This window comes from Helicoverpa zea, chromosome 18, assembly GCF_022581195.2.
Source record: "Helicoverpa zea isolate HzStark_Cry1AcR chromosome 18, ilHelZeax1.1, whole genome shotgun sequence".
Lineage (NCBI taxonomy): Eukaryota > Metazoa > Arthropoda > Insecta > Lepidoptera > Noctuidae > Helicoverpa > Helicoverpa zea.
This window is the reverse complement of record NC_061469.1, coordinates 848565-866786: the sequence shown is the minus strand read 5'-3', so window position 1 is coordinate 866786 and position 18222 is coordinate 848565. Positions and strand designations below refer to the sequence as shown.

The 18222-nt window shown below is 37.8% G+C and overlaps 3 protein-coding genes across 5 annotated transcripts; 1 reads left to right on the top strand and 2 right to left on the bottom strand.

Moving 5' to 3' along the window:
- Positions 1–114: 114 nt before the first annotated feature.
- Positions 115–11872, bottom strand: LOC124638781 (general vesicular transport factor p115). 2 transcript variants are annotated; one of them, XM_047175876.1, is made up of 9 exons: positions 11553–11872; positions 7769–7903; positions 6505–7451; positions 5861–6182; positions 3692–3904; positions 3069–3249; positions 2330–2517; positions 1442–1732; positions 115–1003 (listed from the first exon to the last, which is right to left on the bottom strand). In XM_047175876.1, the coding sequence occupies exons 1-9, from the start codon at positions 11628–11630 to the stop codon at positions 902–904; spliced, it is 2457 nt and encodes an 818-aa protein (XP_047031832.1). In that variant the 5' UTR covers positions 11631–11872; the 3' UTR covers positions 115–901. The 2 variants fall into 2 exon arrangements, with proteins under 2 accessions (XP_047031832.1, XP_047031833.1); XM_047175877.1 differs by lacking the exon at positions 11553–11872 and adding an exon at positions 8356–8442.
- A 120-nt stretch (positions 11873–11992) lies between these two features.
- LOC124638893 lies at positions 11993–14104 on the top strand. Of its 2 annotated transcripts, none has more exons than XM_047176035.1 (6): positions 11993–12210; positions 12285–12534; positions 12631–12844; positions 13088–13169; positions 13305–13417; positions 13668–14104. In XM_047176035.1, the coding sequence occupies exons 1-6, from the start codon at positions 12146–12148 to the stop codon at positions 13832–13834; spliced, it is 891 nt and encodes a 296-aa protein (XP_047031991.1). In that variant the 5' UTR covers positions 11993–12145; the 3' UTR covers positions 13835–14104. The 2 variants fall into 2 exon arrangements, with proteins under 2 accessions (XP_047031991.1, XP_047031990.1); XM_047176034.1 differs by having other exon boundaries at positions 12003–12210; positions 13650–14104.
- An 8-nt stretch (positions 14105–14112) lies between these two features.
- On the bottom strand, positions 14113–16412 carry LOC124638892 (serine/threonine-protein kinase RIO3). Its single transcript, XM_047176033.1, has 2 exons — positions 14903–16412; positions 14113–14728 (listed from the first exon to the last, which is right to left on the bottom strand). The coding sequence occupies exons 1-2, from the start codon at positions 16244–16246 to the stop codon at positions 14267–14269; spliced, it is 1806 nt and encodes a 601-aa protein (XP_047031989.1). The 5' UTR covers positions 16247–16412; the 3' UTR covers positions 14113–14266.
- Between the last annotated feature and the right edge of the window lie 1810 nt (positions 16413–18222).

The following is an 18222-nucleotide window of genomic DNA, read 5'->3' as shown; positions in this document are numbered from 1 at the left end:
ACGATGCTCCAAAACCCGAAATCGAATACTGTCCTAAATACAACATGTATTTAGTTTTCTGTGCTCTTTTGCAAGTTAAAAGAAGGGTAATAAAAATGAATATTACCAACAAAATACTTGTAACATTATATTTCATACATTTTTACATTCGAATCACAAAATCTTACAATGTCGCAATATATTACTGAAATATATTAAATATTTGTTTTGTATTGCTCAACTGAGGCTGCTTCTAAACTAGCTTAGTGCGAGATAAAGCTTGTGTTACTCTAACTAAAACAATATTGTCACCTTCAAACAAAACTCGAATTATAATATAATTTTATAAATAAATTAAGCACTCATTATCCTGTACATGCTGGTTTCACTCGTCAAAACAAATTCTACCTATAGAATAATATTGACAAATGACCTAATTCTGTAAGATAAAGATATATTTTTCTTTGTCTAATAAGTCAATGTTCATAATACCACCTGCTACTTATAATAGCTTATATCTCATCTTGCGGTCTCAAAAAGCTACTAGGTTATTACAAATAGTAAGGGTGCATCTACACGGTGCAAGTAGCTTGTGCATATTAAGGCACATGCGCAAGTTACATGCATTTTAAAAACTTGCGGGTCTAGCGACTCGCGCATGTTCCAAAGCAAAATACCCACCCGCGTGCTCTTGTCACTTGCGCATGATAACTTGCTGCAGTTACATGCACCATGTAGACGCACCCTTGTATTCAAACAACTACCCACTCAAAAATATGTACCAGTTCTTATAGTATTTGAACAGTGACAATATATTTATCTACTGGCAGTAGTCTCGCAATAGCAGCTCAGTTGAGCATTACACTAGTGTACGTAACGTGTAATGTGTCGGCTGCGGGCGTCGCCGGGCGGCGCGGGTGTATCACGTGGGCCGGGGGGGCTGTGCGGGTGACGGCGCCACGTCCTCCTCCACCGGGTGCCCCAGGGACAGGAGACGCATTTTGTAGTCGCTTAGTTTTATGTCCTGGAAAAGAGGAAAGTCAATATTTGAGTATGAATTAATACAAAATTCAGTAGTTTTAGTTTAAAAGAGTTTGGATTACATTGGCTACCATGTAAAAACAGCTTTAATTTAATAGTTAATTGCTACAATTTGAACTATTTCAAAAAACTAACATTCGGGAACTTTTACTTTGGTATGTAACGTAGTAACTGGATTCTGAAGGTAAAACCGGGCAGTAGTTCCATGTGAAAAACTTATTCCCTTCATACAATTACTAATTAGAGTGGAAGTTGACCTCATAATTGGAAAGTAGGAAAGCAGCCAAACTATGAATTTGCCTTTTTTTACCAACATTAAAAAAGTAGCAGTTTCTCAATAATCTCAATTCAACCACATATTATGATATTATATTTTTTTGTCATATCAAAAGATAATTTAGGTAACACAAAAATCACAAACCTGATCAGCCAATAGCTCCAACAAATCGTCCTGATCTTTTCTGACCCTCTCCAACTCTTCACTCAGATTCTTCTGTCCGTCCTGACTAGTCTTCAATTCTGTTGTCAGTCTGGTGACCTCGGCTGCCAACCCTTGGATCCTGGCTTCGTAATCCTGGACCCTGGACTCGTCGAAGGTCGGGGGAGGAGGTGCCTGGCTCGGCAAGGAGTTGGCAGCCGATACTTGTGCCTTCAGAAGTGTGTTTTCGTCTTTTAAGTGCGAATTTGCTGATAGGGAGTCGTTGAGCGCGCTCTGGAAGTAAACATGTACACTAATTTATGTATTAAGTATTTAAAATCGTCGAAATCAATGAAAAATTTATTAAGAGGTTCAAAAGTGAGTTTGTCAGTCCAGATTATTGGTAATAGGGATTTTGTGTTTATTGAAAACGTGAGCTACCAGGAGAGGAGTACATAGGAGGAGTGTACAAAAGAAAGAACATAGCAAGATGTAAGATGAGTAGGTATATAGGGAGAGTATATAATAGATTAAGGAAGTACATAGAGGTAGTAAAATAGTGTATAACGAAAGTATATAGAGGAGTGTATAGAGATATTGCATAAAGCAGTTTATAGGAGAGTTCGTAGTAGCGTAGTATACCAAAGGCAGTTTACGGAAGTGTGTACAACCTTTTTTGAGAGCAGCAGGGATGGATCTTGCGAATATCCGCGATCCTGCTACATGAAAGGCTCAAGAAGGTACATGGTGGGTTTTAGTCAGTAAGAGACCGACACTGCACCCACAGCGAGAGGGGTCATTTGATGATTTCCAACCAAAAAACGACTGGATCTGCTCCTGGCTGACTACTTAAAAATATTCCAGCACTTGGTATGTTCTACTTATTATCACCTGCAGTGACTGGTTGTGCTGCAGCAGCCCCTCGAGCTGCGCCATGAGCTCCTGCAGCCGCGCGTCCTGCTGCCGGATGAGCGACTTGTACTGCTCCAGCGACCCGCTCTCCGGGGACCCTCGCCCGGCAGCACCAGACCCGCCACCGTTCTGCTGCTTGACCTCTGTTAGGCTCTGGATTAGGACACCTGGAATTTGAATATGGTGATGGTGTTAAATAAGAGGAAGTGACATAAGGGAACGGCCAGCTGTCCCAATGTGGAGGGTTTGCTAGAGATAAAATAAGAAGCCCACTTCACTGTACTATACATACGCATGCTATGAATGTCTGAGCAATGCAGAGCAACATGATATACTCAACTATGCGCACTACAGGCTAACTACTTTTCAATAGGTACCGAACCTAAAAACATTTTCACATTATCCGATCCGATGTCGGTGTCAGACGCCGATCCGATATCGGGATACGTCAACCTCCGAGCCTTTTTTGCAACTATGTTAGGATATCGGGGTACGTAAATGTATAAAATATGTACTTGTCTTTCATATTGTCAGTCCCGATATCGGATATCGGAACCGACACTGATATGCTGGCAGCGCCATCGGACGCCCGTCAGCCATCGATCGGATAATGTGAGAACGCTCTAACGGGTCTAGTGGCGTCAACGTGACCCTATTACCGCTGTTTCAAGATATCTAAAGGGTAAAGTTTGTGAGGATGTATATGCCTGATACTCACTCTCCACCAGCTTGAAGAGTCGGCAGAACTCGTAGTCCAGCAGCACGTCGTGCGGCACCTTGGCGCGGAGCTGCGGGTGCTTGGCGGCCGACGCGTACTGCTCGTGACGACCCACCTCCGATAGCTTCGACGTGAATACCTCCATGCCGATGCGCTTTGTTAGCAACTGGCGGAGGGATTCCTGGAGACATGAACATAGGCAAATGTAGTTGAAGTACGCCAAACATGGCGGAAATCATATGCGGTGGAGATGTGGGTGGGGTATGAGCTTCACGCATGTGTTCGGAATTTAGTTGCAGATCGTCATTGACTTTTGTGGGAACTAGGGTAAAGTTCTAGAGATGGATCTTATCCACGGCACGGTGATTTGTATGATATTCTGTTTATCGCATTTCATCACATTTCCCCATTATAAATATTGTGAAAATTATAGTAGTAGGTATATGTTTAGCCCCTTAAATGCCGGTCGTGCGGATCCACGCAGACACAATTGATTTTCTATTGTTCTCTTATTAGGGGCATTCAAGCAGTTCAAGGGGCTGTTCAATATTTGACAGCAGTTTAACTTACATTTAACTAAATTAAAAAAAAAAAAAACAGGAAAATTCACTATCAAAACTGACCTTAGAATAATTCTCCACGGTATCATCATTGAAGTGTATACAGATGGCCAGCAGGAAGGCGGACAGGCCCTGCAGCAGCGACTCGTTGTCGTCGTGGTCCGAGGCGCAGGTCTGCGCCACCAGCCACGCCACGCCGCCCGCCGCGCGCAGGAAGGCGGCCACGGCCGCCCCGCAGTAGCTCATCCAGACTGATAGCAGCATTAGCAGGGCCACCTAGGAGGAAAATACCCTTAGATAAGACCTAGATTTGGCTTTTGATAAAATCTAGGTGTTAACAACGGGTCCCATGGAAATTACTTCCTATATGCGGAAAATAAATTGGGTATGTAATGCCTATAATGTAATGTCAGGACATAGTGTGGCTTTCCAACAGTAGAATTTTTAAAAAAATTTCAAATGGGTATAGAACCTAGTTTCGGAGACATTAGGAACAAGGAACTTTTACACACAAAAATTATCTGTAAGAAATATTATCCATATTAAAAAGCTGTAATACCATAAACAAAATTAAGTTTCTTATTACAGGACTTCCAAAAAGGGTACCTAAGAATTTATTAAAATTCAATTAATGAGTAGAACCATTACAACAGTGGTTCCCAAACTTATTTTGTCTACTGCCCACTTTGAGAATAAATATTTTTTTTAGCGCCCCCCATTTTTTCACCTATTTAAAAACCACTATAACTTCAAATTAAATTAATTAATTATTGTGACATATATATGTTTATTAACGGAGAGTTCTAAACGAAACTTTTACTATAACCCGCAACTTGAAACCTGAGCGCAGGTAGGTAACATACCGCGGCGCTTAGGTCTCAAGTTGACTCTTACAGTGGCGGCGTAGCATCGGGTGGCAACCGGGGCGGACTACCTACTGAGCACCCCCCAAAAAAACGACAAAATATGGTGCAATATGGTCATTCATGGTGCTTTTTGCCTCATAAAGAAACCGGAGACAGATCACTGCAAACTTTTGAAGCGCTAGCGAAGCGAGCCCGTAATTTTTGAGTTTTGGGACATAATAGAACCCAAACATGTTTTATAAAAACCAGTCACAAGTGAAAAAGCCGCGAGCGCCGCGAGTGCGAAATTTTTGAGTTTTGGAAGAGTAAAGTACCAAAACAAGTTAAAAATACCGCGCAAATTGTTTAGTTTTGGGGCACAAAAGTACCTCAACAAGTGTGGAAAAAAAACACTGCAAAGAGAAGAAGCCGCGAGCGCAAATTTTTTGATTTTTGTGACGCAATGATACCTAAAGAAATTAGAAAATAGTCACTGTTAAGTGAAAGGCGCGAGTGCAGCGAGCGCAAAATTTTTTGACTGACTCAAAGGGCGCAGAATAAACCAGAAATGTTGAAAAAACTGTTTTTTTTTTTAATACTTTGAGGAATTCATTTAAGTAAACCGGGAAAAAACATAAATAAACGAGAAAGAGAGGGGTGACAGCCGGACTAGCACCCCTCCAGTGCCGCCTCGACGTCATGCCTTGTTTGCGCATGCACTGTTGTAGTTTTGTTAAAAATTTGAATAATGAAGTGAACCTAGGCTTTGCAGATTAGAATGGCACCCTCAGTGACTTGTCTCTTCTGCCCGTGCCATCCTGGTCGTACAACTTGAACTAGCCGACTGATACAGGAATTCACAATTCGGGTTATTTAACAAAAACTTGTTAAAACATGATAGATATCTACGAGTACTAATAACTATCAAAATGCGAAAGTGTGTCTGTTGCCTTTTTATTTGTTTGTTTGTGTCTACTTTAATTACGAAACGGAGCGACTGATTGACATTGACATGATTTTTATTTTTTCTATATTCAGTAAAATAGGACAGATATATGAATTACGTGGAGAGAAATATAGAACCGAGTCTGAGCAATCTTGTAATTCATATTAGTTGATGTTCACAAGTCGTTGTCTAAGAGGCCTCCTAGCTAAATAAAATTACAAATCACCCCCCAGGCCTCTACACAATGCCCCTATTTTCTTTCTGGGTCTCTTACCGCCCCCCTTGAGACCTGCAGCGCCCACAAGGGGGCGTTATCGCCCACTTTGGGAAACACTGCATTACAATAATGATTATATTCGTAATTAGCAAATGGCATTCCACAACTAGTTAGACTTCTATACTAATCAACTAATAACACCAACATTTCCACAAACAACATACCTTAGACTTCAACTTCGTAGTCTGTTGCAGCAACAAAGTGCACTGATGCAGCAACGACACCGGAGAGCTTCCAATATTCGTTGCCAACAACACCCTTAACAACTGTTCTTTCTGCATCGGGTTATCTATCAGGCCATGCATCAGAGCCACCGCGGAGAACCAGTTGGACAGCACATCAGAGGAGAAGAGGCCTCCGCAGAGTAACTGCCCTGAAGTCAGGCTGGACATGTCCGAGGAAGACGGGAGCAGAGTCTGCACGAGGTTGCCTTGACTCATCTCGTTGTGGTATAAGTAGCATTGGAAGCAGTATAGGACCGCACATCTGGAAAAAAATATTGGTTGGTTAACTTTGTAGGAGTCGAATTTACCTACTCATTCTAATCAGGGGCTTCTTCAGTCGATAGCAAAAATTGTGGGCGCGTATATCTGATATTGCTGAAAATTCACATAAACATACATACATTCGCATTAATTATTCAGGTACTTCAGGGAGTATATAAGAGGAGTACACAAGGGAGTATATAAGAAGGGAACACAAGGAAGTACATAGGGAGAGTATATAAGGGAGTACGTAAGGAAAGCACATAAGGCACAGCAATAGGACGATGAAAAATTCTGATGATGATAGAAGAAAGATAACTCACCGCAACGAAAACGGCTGTTTCTCATTCACCATAGACATAAGTAGCACCACTATAGCCGGGCGCGGCGGGTTAGACGGCGCCATCACGTTGCCCAAGAACTCCTGATTCGTCACCTCACCCCGCACCGTCTCACCCACAGTATTAATCGTCTCTGTCAAAATATCAGCTGGAACTCCGCTGGACATCAGGATATTACATAACGCATCTAGTAACCCAACAGTCTTCATAATCTTCTGACAACTGGAGATTATCTGAGCAGAGTTGCTAGGGGACACCAAAGTTCGGACTATCAGCAGCATGCAGTGAACATTGGACACTTTCTGTGGTGACCACCCCGCCTCCTCAACCTCATCAGGCGTGTTAAACATGGGCAACATCTTCTGTATATAACTGCCCTCCTTAAAGAAGTTTATATTACTGCTGTTGTTCTTCAATAAATTCAACATCAGTAGTAAACAGTCTTCTACTATTATACCTCCATCAGAGTAACCTTCAGTGGAAACTATTTCGAATAATCTATCAAACGCGTTTTCAAAGGCTACAATCTTTTGTATATTCGCGTTAGCTTTGGTTAGTTTTATGAGCAGTAGTAATGTTTCGTTTCTGATCACTTCTCGAGTATCTCCTAATAAGTCCATCATTTTGGAGACGCCCATGGGTTTAACGAGGATGATCTCTTGTATATCTTTTGGTCTGTTCGTGAGTAGTGACGTGAGCAGTTGTACGGCAGACAGTCGGACCCTGAAGTCGTACTCATCTAGAAGGTCCAGCACCAGTTGTATGTTGTGATGATCTTTGATGAACATTTCAGTGAATTGCTCGCCGATGTTCATGGGCACGCGAGGGTTGTTCTCCTCCTCCTCGAACTGTGTCGGCGACATCACGTTGTTTAACGTGTCTAAGGCATAGTTTATTGTCTCGTTGTCAGCTCGGTCTAGTTCTAGAACCTGTTGAAAGGAGAGAAAATTCATTTGTTCAAAATTGGCTGCAAAACAGCACTTTACGAACGTCAGAAATTTACAAAAGACAGCCCTCGAAACGCCCACCCTGAATGAAGTGGTGGGAAACGCTAAAAATAAATATACTAACCAAATTGCATGGATGACAATTTTAAAAGATCGTGTACTCTGTTGGATTCGCAGAGCCTTCATAAGAATTTAGAATAGTTGTAGAATAGTTTGAAGGACTTTTCATTGCTAATACTAATATATCTGTTTTTATATTTCAAAAATTCTATTTCCCTGTTGAACTAATTAAAGTTTACTTGTTTAAGAGTGTCCATCCCCTGAGCGCCGACCTCGACGCGGTAGGTCCGCGACATGGCTTTGAGTGCGCGGCATGCATCGCGCCGGTCTTCTAGCAGCGTCGAGTTGTTCACTCTGTCCACTAGGCGCTCCACCTGCAAACAGTTACATTTGTTTTAATTTTAGAATATTACTGCTATGTACTTAAGTCTGTAGGCATCCATCGTACGAGAAGAAGTGCTTCTTGTATGGTAATGGTAGACATTTTATCAGTTATACATATATTAAAATAGCTTCCACCAGCGGTTTTATCAGCATCCCGTTGGAACATTGTCGCATACTAAGATAAAAGGCACATAAGCTTTCTAAATAAATGGGCAAGTTAACACTGAAATAATATTTCAAATTGGTCCAGTAGTTACTGAAGTAGGTGCATTCATGCAAACAGTCTTTAGTATTTTGATGTTAGTAAAGATGAAATGGTACATAAAATAATGTCCAGATTTTATGTTATTTGTTAATGTGAAGATTTCGCCTTCAAAGTAATAATAGATACCAAGGTCGCGACTAGTTTAGATTTATGTTAATGTACAAAATATACTGTCACCATTTCCCATTAGTTGTCACTGGGATATTCAAATTAACACTGAGTATCAAGTTTCTCTTGTACTGTGACTTATTTGTAAAGGTTTACATTCACAACTGACAAGCATTACTAAGTTATCACAATTTACAATAATAACATAGTGACCTTTCCCAACTACTATGTTATATGTTATATGTTTATCCTTACTAATCCTTACTAATATTATAAATCGGAAAGTGAGTTTGTTTGTTTGTTTGTTTGTTTGTTCCGCTTTCACGCCGTAACTACTGAACCGATTGCTTTGAAATTTTGCAGACGTAAAGTTAGAAGTCCGGATTAAATAATAGGGTACTTTTTATCCCGAAAAAAATAGATATTCCCGAGGGAAAACAAAAATATTGTTTGCTTGATGGATGGATTGTAGATGGCGCTGTGTGTCGTTTAAAACAAGGTAATATATTGCAAACGAATATAAACATGTAAATTTAGAAGCTAAATGATACGATAATGAATCCCCGAAAATGAGGAATTCCCGAGGGATGATGTACAATTTGTTTAATCGTCTAAACTGTTTTTTTTTACATCTACTTATATATTGCAAACGAATATGAACATATAAATTTAGAAGCTAAATGATACGATAATGAATCCTCGAAAATGAGGAATTCCCGAAGGATGACGTACAATTTGTTTTATCGTCTTAACTGTTTTTTTTACATTTATCCTGAAATAACTATAATTCAACGAATTATAGTTCGGCCATTCAGAGAATGCGTTCCTGACACGTCGCGATTGAACTGACGACGTAACTACATTCATTGATTATTGATATAATAATGTTGTTTTAATGCTCCTCAATTGTTAAAACGGTAAACAACCAGCAAAAATATTTTTATCGTAACTGCAACGCCATTGCAAAGTTACGTCGTCAGTTCAATCGCGACGTGTCAGGAACGCATTCTCTGAATGGCCGAACTATACTAATTGGTATAAGTATTAGTTAAGTTATTTCGTTCTTGAGGTATGCGATAGATGGCGCTGGGTGTTTTTAAAACGTGGTAACGATGTGTTTTTAAATACGTAAGAAGTGGAATGATAGCTTTTTAAAACGTGGTGACGTTGTTTTTTTTAAGATACGTAAGAAGTGCAATGATATCTCGCGCTTTAACCTGTAGCTCATCGTATCCAGCGTTACATCGCGCTTCTTAGATTTTTCCGTGGGAATGAGAAGTTTTCTTATAGTTGTGATTTATACCGCAATATAACCGAATTCCACGCGGGCGAAGCCGCGGGCGGAAAGCTAGTTATACATATAACTCAACTAATATTATAAAGCTGAAGAATGTGTTTGTTTGTTTGCGTGAATGCACTAATCTACTGGTAAACTACTGATCTGATTTAGAAAATTCTTCCAGTGTTAGACAGCCCATTTAATAAGGACGGCTATAGTACCATCAAACCACTGACTAAAGCAATTTTATGTTTATAATGCTGGTTAGAGCACGTAATTAAAAATACATACCAACTAAAAAGTTTTTCATATTGTAGTCATTAAAATTCTGTTTTCAGTGTGTCAAATGTATTTATGTGTGCAATCTATATAAATAAAAATGAATTGTTGTTCGTTAGCCTGATTAAAACTCGAGAACGGCTGGGCCGATTTATCTGATTTTGGTTTTAAAATGTTTGTTGTAGTGTAGAGGTCCAGGGAAGGTTTGAACGATACGAAGTTCGCGGGATCAGCTAGTAAAGAATAATAATAATACTCCAGATTAAATAATAATGGCGGTAATTAATTAAAATACAGCACAACACTGAATCTGACACATAAAAATCATTTGTGTATCTATTTTACAAGGCAGTTTTTTAAAAGTTTTTTTGTTTAAAGAATTCATTTACTTAATGCACATAAATAACAAATCAAGTTACATAGCAAAGTTAGACAACATGTTTGTGGTATAACGATTATCACCTTTGGGGGACATTTCAATAATAATTCACGATAGACATTCTGTAATAGTAATGAAAAATATCATTCCAAGTTACTGTTACTGTTACAGCCTTTTATCGTCCCACTGCTGGGCACAGGCCTCCTCTCACATGGAGAAGGATTGAGCATTAATCATCATTCCAAGTTACAGAGATAAAATTGCTGAATTAGCTCTTTCTCATAACATATTTTATTGTTAGTATAATTATTAATATTTCTTTAATACAGTTTCATGTGACATGAAACCCCACAATTTTGTACACCAATTCAGTAGAATGTATGAGATTCCATTCAATATAAAACACTTATATTTGTACTACATTTCGACAAATATTTTTTTCTTTCTTTCAATTATTTAACTGGATCACATAGATACACATCTTCACTCAATAAATCATTTAATTTAGACTAACCTTAAGAAAGACATCAATGTCATGATGGATTAAAAAATACATGTTTAGCCTTTTAACTAAAAAATCCAGATTTATGTATGACTGATACTTGACACTTTCTAGAAAGAATAAGATACAGTGTGTTTACTGCATTTGTTTTGAAAGTACCATCCTGATGTAGTTTTGCAAACTATGATTGGAATTTGTCAAAACATAATCAGATATTTAACATTTTAAGATTTAAAAAAAGTTAAACAAATTAGCTAGGTACTTAGTAGGTTTAATGATAGATTTAAGTGTTGTTACAACAACATACTGTAATTCATTCAATGGACAGAATAATATTACAATTATGTTATGGTTTGTAATATCCACATTACCTTGGAAAGTTCATAACACTTAAATTATTATGCTTTCCTATGTACTCTGGGTTGTAATTAAATTTCTATCAAGATAAAGAAAAATGAGTTTATACAACCAGTACTGACGAGAAAATTAAGTGTGAAATTGATGAATTTTAATAAGACATTAAATAGAACCAGAATAAAATGAATAATAATTTTAAAGAATGGAATGGTGCTAGTAAATTCTCTTTTACTAACGATAAAAAGGGCATTCCCAGAGCAGGTTAGTCAATAATATAATATTATATGGAGTAAATATAATGAAGATCATCAGCATAAGTGCTGTCAAATTCTTGAAATATTGAACCAATCTACAGACATATGGACCCGCCTACGCTCAATATATAGATAAGAATTAGCTACTCCACATAGCAAACTATAAATAGGTCAACGTATGTTTTAAATCTAGAAAGTAAATATTGGAATACTCACGATTTCAGCTCCCGAAGGTTGATGGCCGGGTTCCGGAGCCCCCAGCACGGTCTTCAGACCGCTCTTTAGAAAATCCATTTTTAATGATACCCTTATTGATAATTAGCACACTATTTAAACTTAATAATACGCAATCATCGCAGAAAATACATAAACTCACAAAAATTGAATCAACCCTACGAGACACGTCAAAGCATATTTTTGACAACCAGAATTTACGTTTTGCATTTTGCTTATACAAAGTCTACTCTCCCATGCCATATTTTTATCATCGTGTAGAAAGATAAGATTTTAAGCTGCAATTTTAAAAATCGATAATTCTGTTCTAAACATAATTTCTGCTTCGCAAAAGATTTCATGGAATGTAAAAATATAGGTAAAACTAATCGCAATTCGTAGTATTTTGACAGATAAATTAAAATGCGCGATTATAATAGTCAGTGTCACTGTCAGGGGGTTCAACGTCAATCAATACTTCAAAAAGTCCATGTTTATTGTTGTTTATTATTGGGATTGGACTGCCTTTTCTCCATATTTTTATTAATTTTCTAGTCGTGTTGTGTTTCATAATATCTCAATAATTAACAGCAAACATGTCCACCGATCTCAGTGCAAGTTTCAACGAGCAATACATGAATATCAACACTAAGATGAAAAAGTAAGTTTATGCCCCCTTTTTCCTATTTGAAACTGCATAAAGCGGCCAAAATTAATCATCTATTGATTTCGCAGACGGTTTATGCGGAAACCTAATATATCTGAAGCGACGAACGAGTTTATAGCTCTGGCTATTCAGTGCGAGCATTCTGACCAGCCAGCGTTCGCGGGTCACGCCTACGTCGGTGCGGCGAAGTGTGAAGCCTCTGTAGGCCACTTCCTTGGCGAGGCCGAACATTATTTGGCTGCGGCGAGACAGTTTATGAAGGCTGAGAAGAAGTTGAAGTCTCTGAAGTTTTATAGTGCTGATAGAGAGAACTTAGAGGTATTTACTTCATTTACATTCAGAATTTATAGAAATCATTTCCACTACTTTACTTTCTACTAAAAATAATTTTAACACGTTTCCAAAATGTTCCAGGCAGCAATAGGCTGTTACATTCAAGCCATGAATAAATACCCTGAGAAGTCTCCCATAAGAACCTCCATACTGATGGAGATAGCCAGTGACCTGGTAGAACTGAACCACAAGTTGGAAGCAGCTTCCTACTATGAACAGGCCATAGACACAGTCACTGAGGGCACCATGAAGGTTATGTGTTTGAGGAACCTGCTTAATTTGAGAATAGACTGTGGTTTGTATCTATATTTTTTATTTGCTATTACCTGGTTTTAGATACATCCTGAGTTAACCTGTTCATTCATTAATTTCCAGCAAAAATAGTTAGCATTAATTCTGCGAGAAAATATATTCAAGACTTGAGTGCAGAAAATAGTCCTACTCTCATGCACAAAAGCTACTAATATTTTCATTTATATGAAAAATTTAATTTATTCTTCTATATTTTATCTTAATTTCTTATGACATTTATTTACAGGCAAGTATGATGTTGCTTTAGAGATAGCAAATCAAATAGCTGATGGTACAGAGACCAACATTCCAGAAGATGTACTTGCTGAGTAAGTGTAACCATATTCTAGGTTCTAACTGGTTTACTTCCCTTTTTCTTTACACAGAAAGGGACCATCATAATATTGGAAGCTTCAATCCATGCCTCACTATGATCTGTGTAAAAAAATAAACCTATTTTCCAGGGTTCAAGTGAGTAGAATACTGCTAACTCTCCTTGTAAAGCCTCCTGAAGCCAGTAAGCCTCCATCATTGAAGAAACTTCTCATAGATCTCATGAATGACAATGAAGATAATAGTAAGCTTTTCCTTATGCTATACAGTTTTAACTGACTTCCCAAAAAGAAGCTTCATATTTTGGATGTTTTTACATATTTTTTACATTCTGCTAAATGTCATTATTTCTTTTACACCTGTCTTCACATCTCTTAAACATTTAATATGCATACAGTACACCTTCAGTGGCAACAGGAGTCTCTGTCTCCAAATTGTTCTAAAATATAACAACAATAATATGTATTCAAATACAGTTATTTCTTCTGTTCCAGCAATTCCCTTGAACATGGACTTGCGGCTGAAGCTGCAATCCATCATAATCTGCCACACTACAGGCGACATACATTCACTCATCAGCGTCACTGCCGACACCAAGCACTTCCTCACTATACAGCAAGTGGAACTACTGCAGAAATTAATTTCTGATGAAAGAGGTTAGACTTGCTTGTCAGGTAGCTGTTTATTTTTTAATAGGTAAAATGTATAGTTGCTTACTCTTCATATTTAAATTATGAAGAAATAAGAATTACATATGTTCATATTTAAGTGATAGAAATTTATTTGTATAGAATCCCAAAATGTATGCTATAAATAGAAATTGAGATGTCTTGGTTGGTGTATATATTATGTAATTTTAGTTAAATAAATTAACATCTAATTTACAGATGAAAACTTTGTTGCAATAAAAATATATGTTGTTATAATAAAACAAACTCATTTCATTAACACTCAATTTATTGCCCCAAATCCTGAAAGGCATAGTTATATAAATGTAGGTATACTTCATTACATTTTTTTTAGCTTTTTTTATACACAGTTAAAAACTTTTTTTTGTGTGCTTTCTTTACCTTTATGAACACATTGAATATTTTTAAGACTTTTTATCAGTACTACTTATTCCATCCATCTTTGGTATAACAACTCCTAGTTCTTTACCAAAGTTGACTTCACGGTCCACAGCTACATTGTCTCTGGAACTGCCCTCCTGGACTATGACCTCATTGCCAAAGTCAGCTGCTGTGTCTACCACTGCCTTGTTCTGGAGGGAGTGGCTCCACATTTCCTCAAATTCATCCTCCTCATCATCATCTTCCTCTTCATCAGCACTCTTGTCACTCTTGAGCTTCCCCTCACTGGTCTTCTGCCAGCAGTACTCAAATGGATAGCTGACATTCCTGTTGTCATCTGGGGCCACCTCAAATCTAGATAACAGACTGTTGTAGGTTGTGTGAACTCCTTCCAAGAAGTTCACATCAATTTCTTCAAAACCAGTAATTGACTTGAATAGATCTTCACCAGATTTCATGTCAGCAACTCCCTTCTTCTCAAAGAACTGTAAATAGAAAATGCATTTCAATTAATTACAAGAAAATATAGTACATGTCCAGTATCATAACAAGTTTGTTTACGATTCTATAATTGTTGCACAATATTTAACAACACACCAATACTACTGTTTACTTATTGTATTACTCATACTGTTGGAGTACTTAGATAATACACTTACATTGGCAATATTACGGCAATCCCTGAGCAAGAACTCCAGACCATTAGGATGGTCGGGCTGTACAGACTGGGACACATCTATGAACCAGCACTTGTTGTCCCACCACAGGATGTTGTACTCCGACAGATCAGCATGGATCATGTGCCCAGTGTTGTACATCTTGTGCACCGCCTCCACCACCTCATTGTACACACTCTGCCACTTCTCCGGCTTTAAAATAACATCCCTCAGCTTAGGAGCAGGCTTATTGTCTTTCCCAATGAAAGACATCACCAAAATATGTTTCTTCAAACAAACCATGTCAGGACAATTCAACCCAATCTTCTTCAAACGAAGCATGTTATGCATCTCCTTCTCAGCCCACATGTGAACTATCTTGCGTGGGTTCTGCTTTGAAAACCGATCCTTGAAACGGTAATCAGCTTCAATATACTTATCACGAGTTTTGAACTCATTCAGAGTAGTCTTAAATACTTTGATTGCACATTCTTTAGGAACTGTTAAGTCTGGGTAATTTGTGTTGCCATTGGCATGCAACACCACTGATTCTTTCCCAGTTGAGATTATTCCATTAATATCTTCCAACAATTCATTGTTGATGAGTTTAAACAAAATAAGCCTAGTAGGCTCATCCAGACCCATTTCTGCAGTAGCATGACTTTCCTTGCGGTCCAACATTTTATGTTTACGTGTTTGGTGATGTCTTGTTTGCTCCCTCAAATGGTTGAACACGGAATTGGACAGCTTCATGTCGAACCCTGCGCCGTCGCCAGTGCACACCTCCGGAGGGAAAGCCATCACGCGACAAGCGTTCCTCCTGCCATTGATCACACTGTCATGTTTGGTGACCATCTCTCCATCTTTCATCACGTAGCCACGTTTAGGCAGGCTCGCGAACTCCTTCTCGTTAGTCTCGAAACGATCCCAATCTTTCTTCCCCCTTTCATAATCTTCGTCATCTGATTCTGAATCGTAAATCAAATGTTTGGGGACATTAAAGTAGTTATCGTATGATATGGATACTTTAGCGTCTCCGTTACGTTTCTTCTCTACCACCTTGAGCTCGTCATCATATTCCCTGTCGAATTGGCACTGCAACACTTTCGCAATGATTGCATCCGAGTTGCAATACTCCTTAACATTGGATGCTTCGATTTCATGTAATATCTCAGGTGGTATATCGTTAGACGTACTCACATGCTGGTCGGACAACTGTTCAGAGAACTGCTCAGCGAACTTGATTTCCTCCTTTACTTGTAGCCCTCGTGCGAGCTCTTCAGACATTATGTCAGACAAGTCTTGTACTTCTGCTGGCGCAGCGATTTTCTTCCAGGGGTTCGACATTATGTTTATACAAATTAAATCTATATCACAGATCTTTGAGTTAATGTTATTAACCTATTTATGCGCCTGTTAAAGCAGCTAATTTATTAAGTATTACACAATGAATAATACGGACGTACACACACAAACTCTTCTACTTGAAGTTTGACAATTTTGACATTGGGTGGTCATTGATATTATTTTGAACTATTCTGAACCATCGAGCTTAGAATTATAAGGAGACGCCGTTTGTTAAAGACGTATCTATAGTTATATAAATATGGGCGAAATATGAAACAAACTATGCAACATAGTTCTGTCTCACTCTTTCTAAGCAGATAAGTGTATTTGAAAACAGGGACAACAATATTTTTGTGATTGCGTAAAATGGTGACATTTACTTTTGAAATCCTCCTGTTTGTAGGTGCGTCGTGCCATATCTGGCCATATGTCATGGTAGTTGTGCTGTCAAATAGGTGCTCTTCGTGACTTATTTTTGCTATTTTATAGAAAATCACTCGTGTTTACTTTTAAGACTTTACTATTTCAATAGTGAAATAATCAACGAATATGCCTATGTGTTGTATTGTGAAGTGTGGTGCTAGGAAGCACTAAAATCAAGCTGGATTGTCTTTACACAGGTTAGGAACCTATTTTTGCTAGAAACTACATAAAATAATTCACATTGGATAAAAAATATGTTACGGGAACATGAATTGATGGTGAAAGTACTTATATTTTGGTTTATTTCTGAATAAAAACCTATATTTAGAAATAAATGTTGTTTACAATAACATGTCATATTGGCATAGTGCTGTGCAGTTGTCATAATAGTATCGATAAAATATCCACTTAATAAGTCTGCTTTTACAAATTTTAACATCAGAACTTACTGTCCCTAAGACACTGATGCCCATTTTCACCAACAATCTCTTAATCTAAGTGCCACTTGGAATAAGGGCTCTCCCAATTTTGACATAAATGACTATGGATAAGGGATACCTAAACTTTGGTGAAAACGAAATTCTTATTAAGTTTTCCGTAAATGCTCTTAGGGGATCCCTTAATTTAAGTATTTGTTGGTGAAAATGGGCATGAGCCCTCAGAGTTGTGTATTATTTTCAACTTCAACTAGCTGATCCCGCGAACTTCGTATCGTTTAAACCTTCCCTGGACCTCTATAAACATTTTAAAACCAAAAAAAGCCAAATCGGTCCAGCCATTCTCGAGTTTTAGTGAGACTAACGAACAGCAATTCATTTTTATATATAAGAAGATAACGAACAGCAATTCATTTTTATATATAAGATAAAACATCTTTATTTTGTTCTTTAGTTAAATACTAGCTTTTCCTCGCGGTTTTAGTTGCGTTCCGAATATATGTGTATATTTTTTGGGAATAGTTTATGATTTTATATATATATCCTTCATTTTACAGATAAAAAGTTTTAAAATGCAGTTAAAAACATTTTGATTATAAAATTCAGGATTTTAAAGACATATTTTATTGAAAATAATATGTTTTGCCTTTTTATTTTCACATGATGCTTCTACGGCGACCACGGGCACGGCATTGCTTCCGCACGGACGAGCAAATCGGAATGCAAGTTGCAATATTTGCTTGAGAACTTAGTTACCGAATATAGGTTTCGAATTGTATAAATATTTTTTTCTTAGCACTAAAATTGTTTTGTACTATCGATTAATACATAATTAGCTCCATTTGCATTATATAACTTTCTCATGAATAGCTTGAAAACGATTGTAAATTATTGTATTTTTTTTAAGAGAGTATCTACTTATGGCGTTTCTTGCGGATTCTTCTTCATAAGACCGAATCTTTGGCACCCTGCAACTAGTCTGACGTGAAAGAACTTTCATAGGGCTATTTGAAATAATAAATAATTACTGTGCCTGTGTTTTTTTTTTTTCAAAGGTATCACCCTACTGAAATGACTCCTCCCATTTGGTTGATGTTGTTGAGGTTATTAGTATCA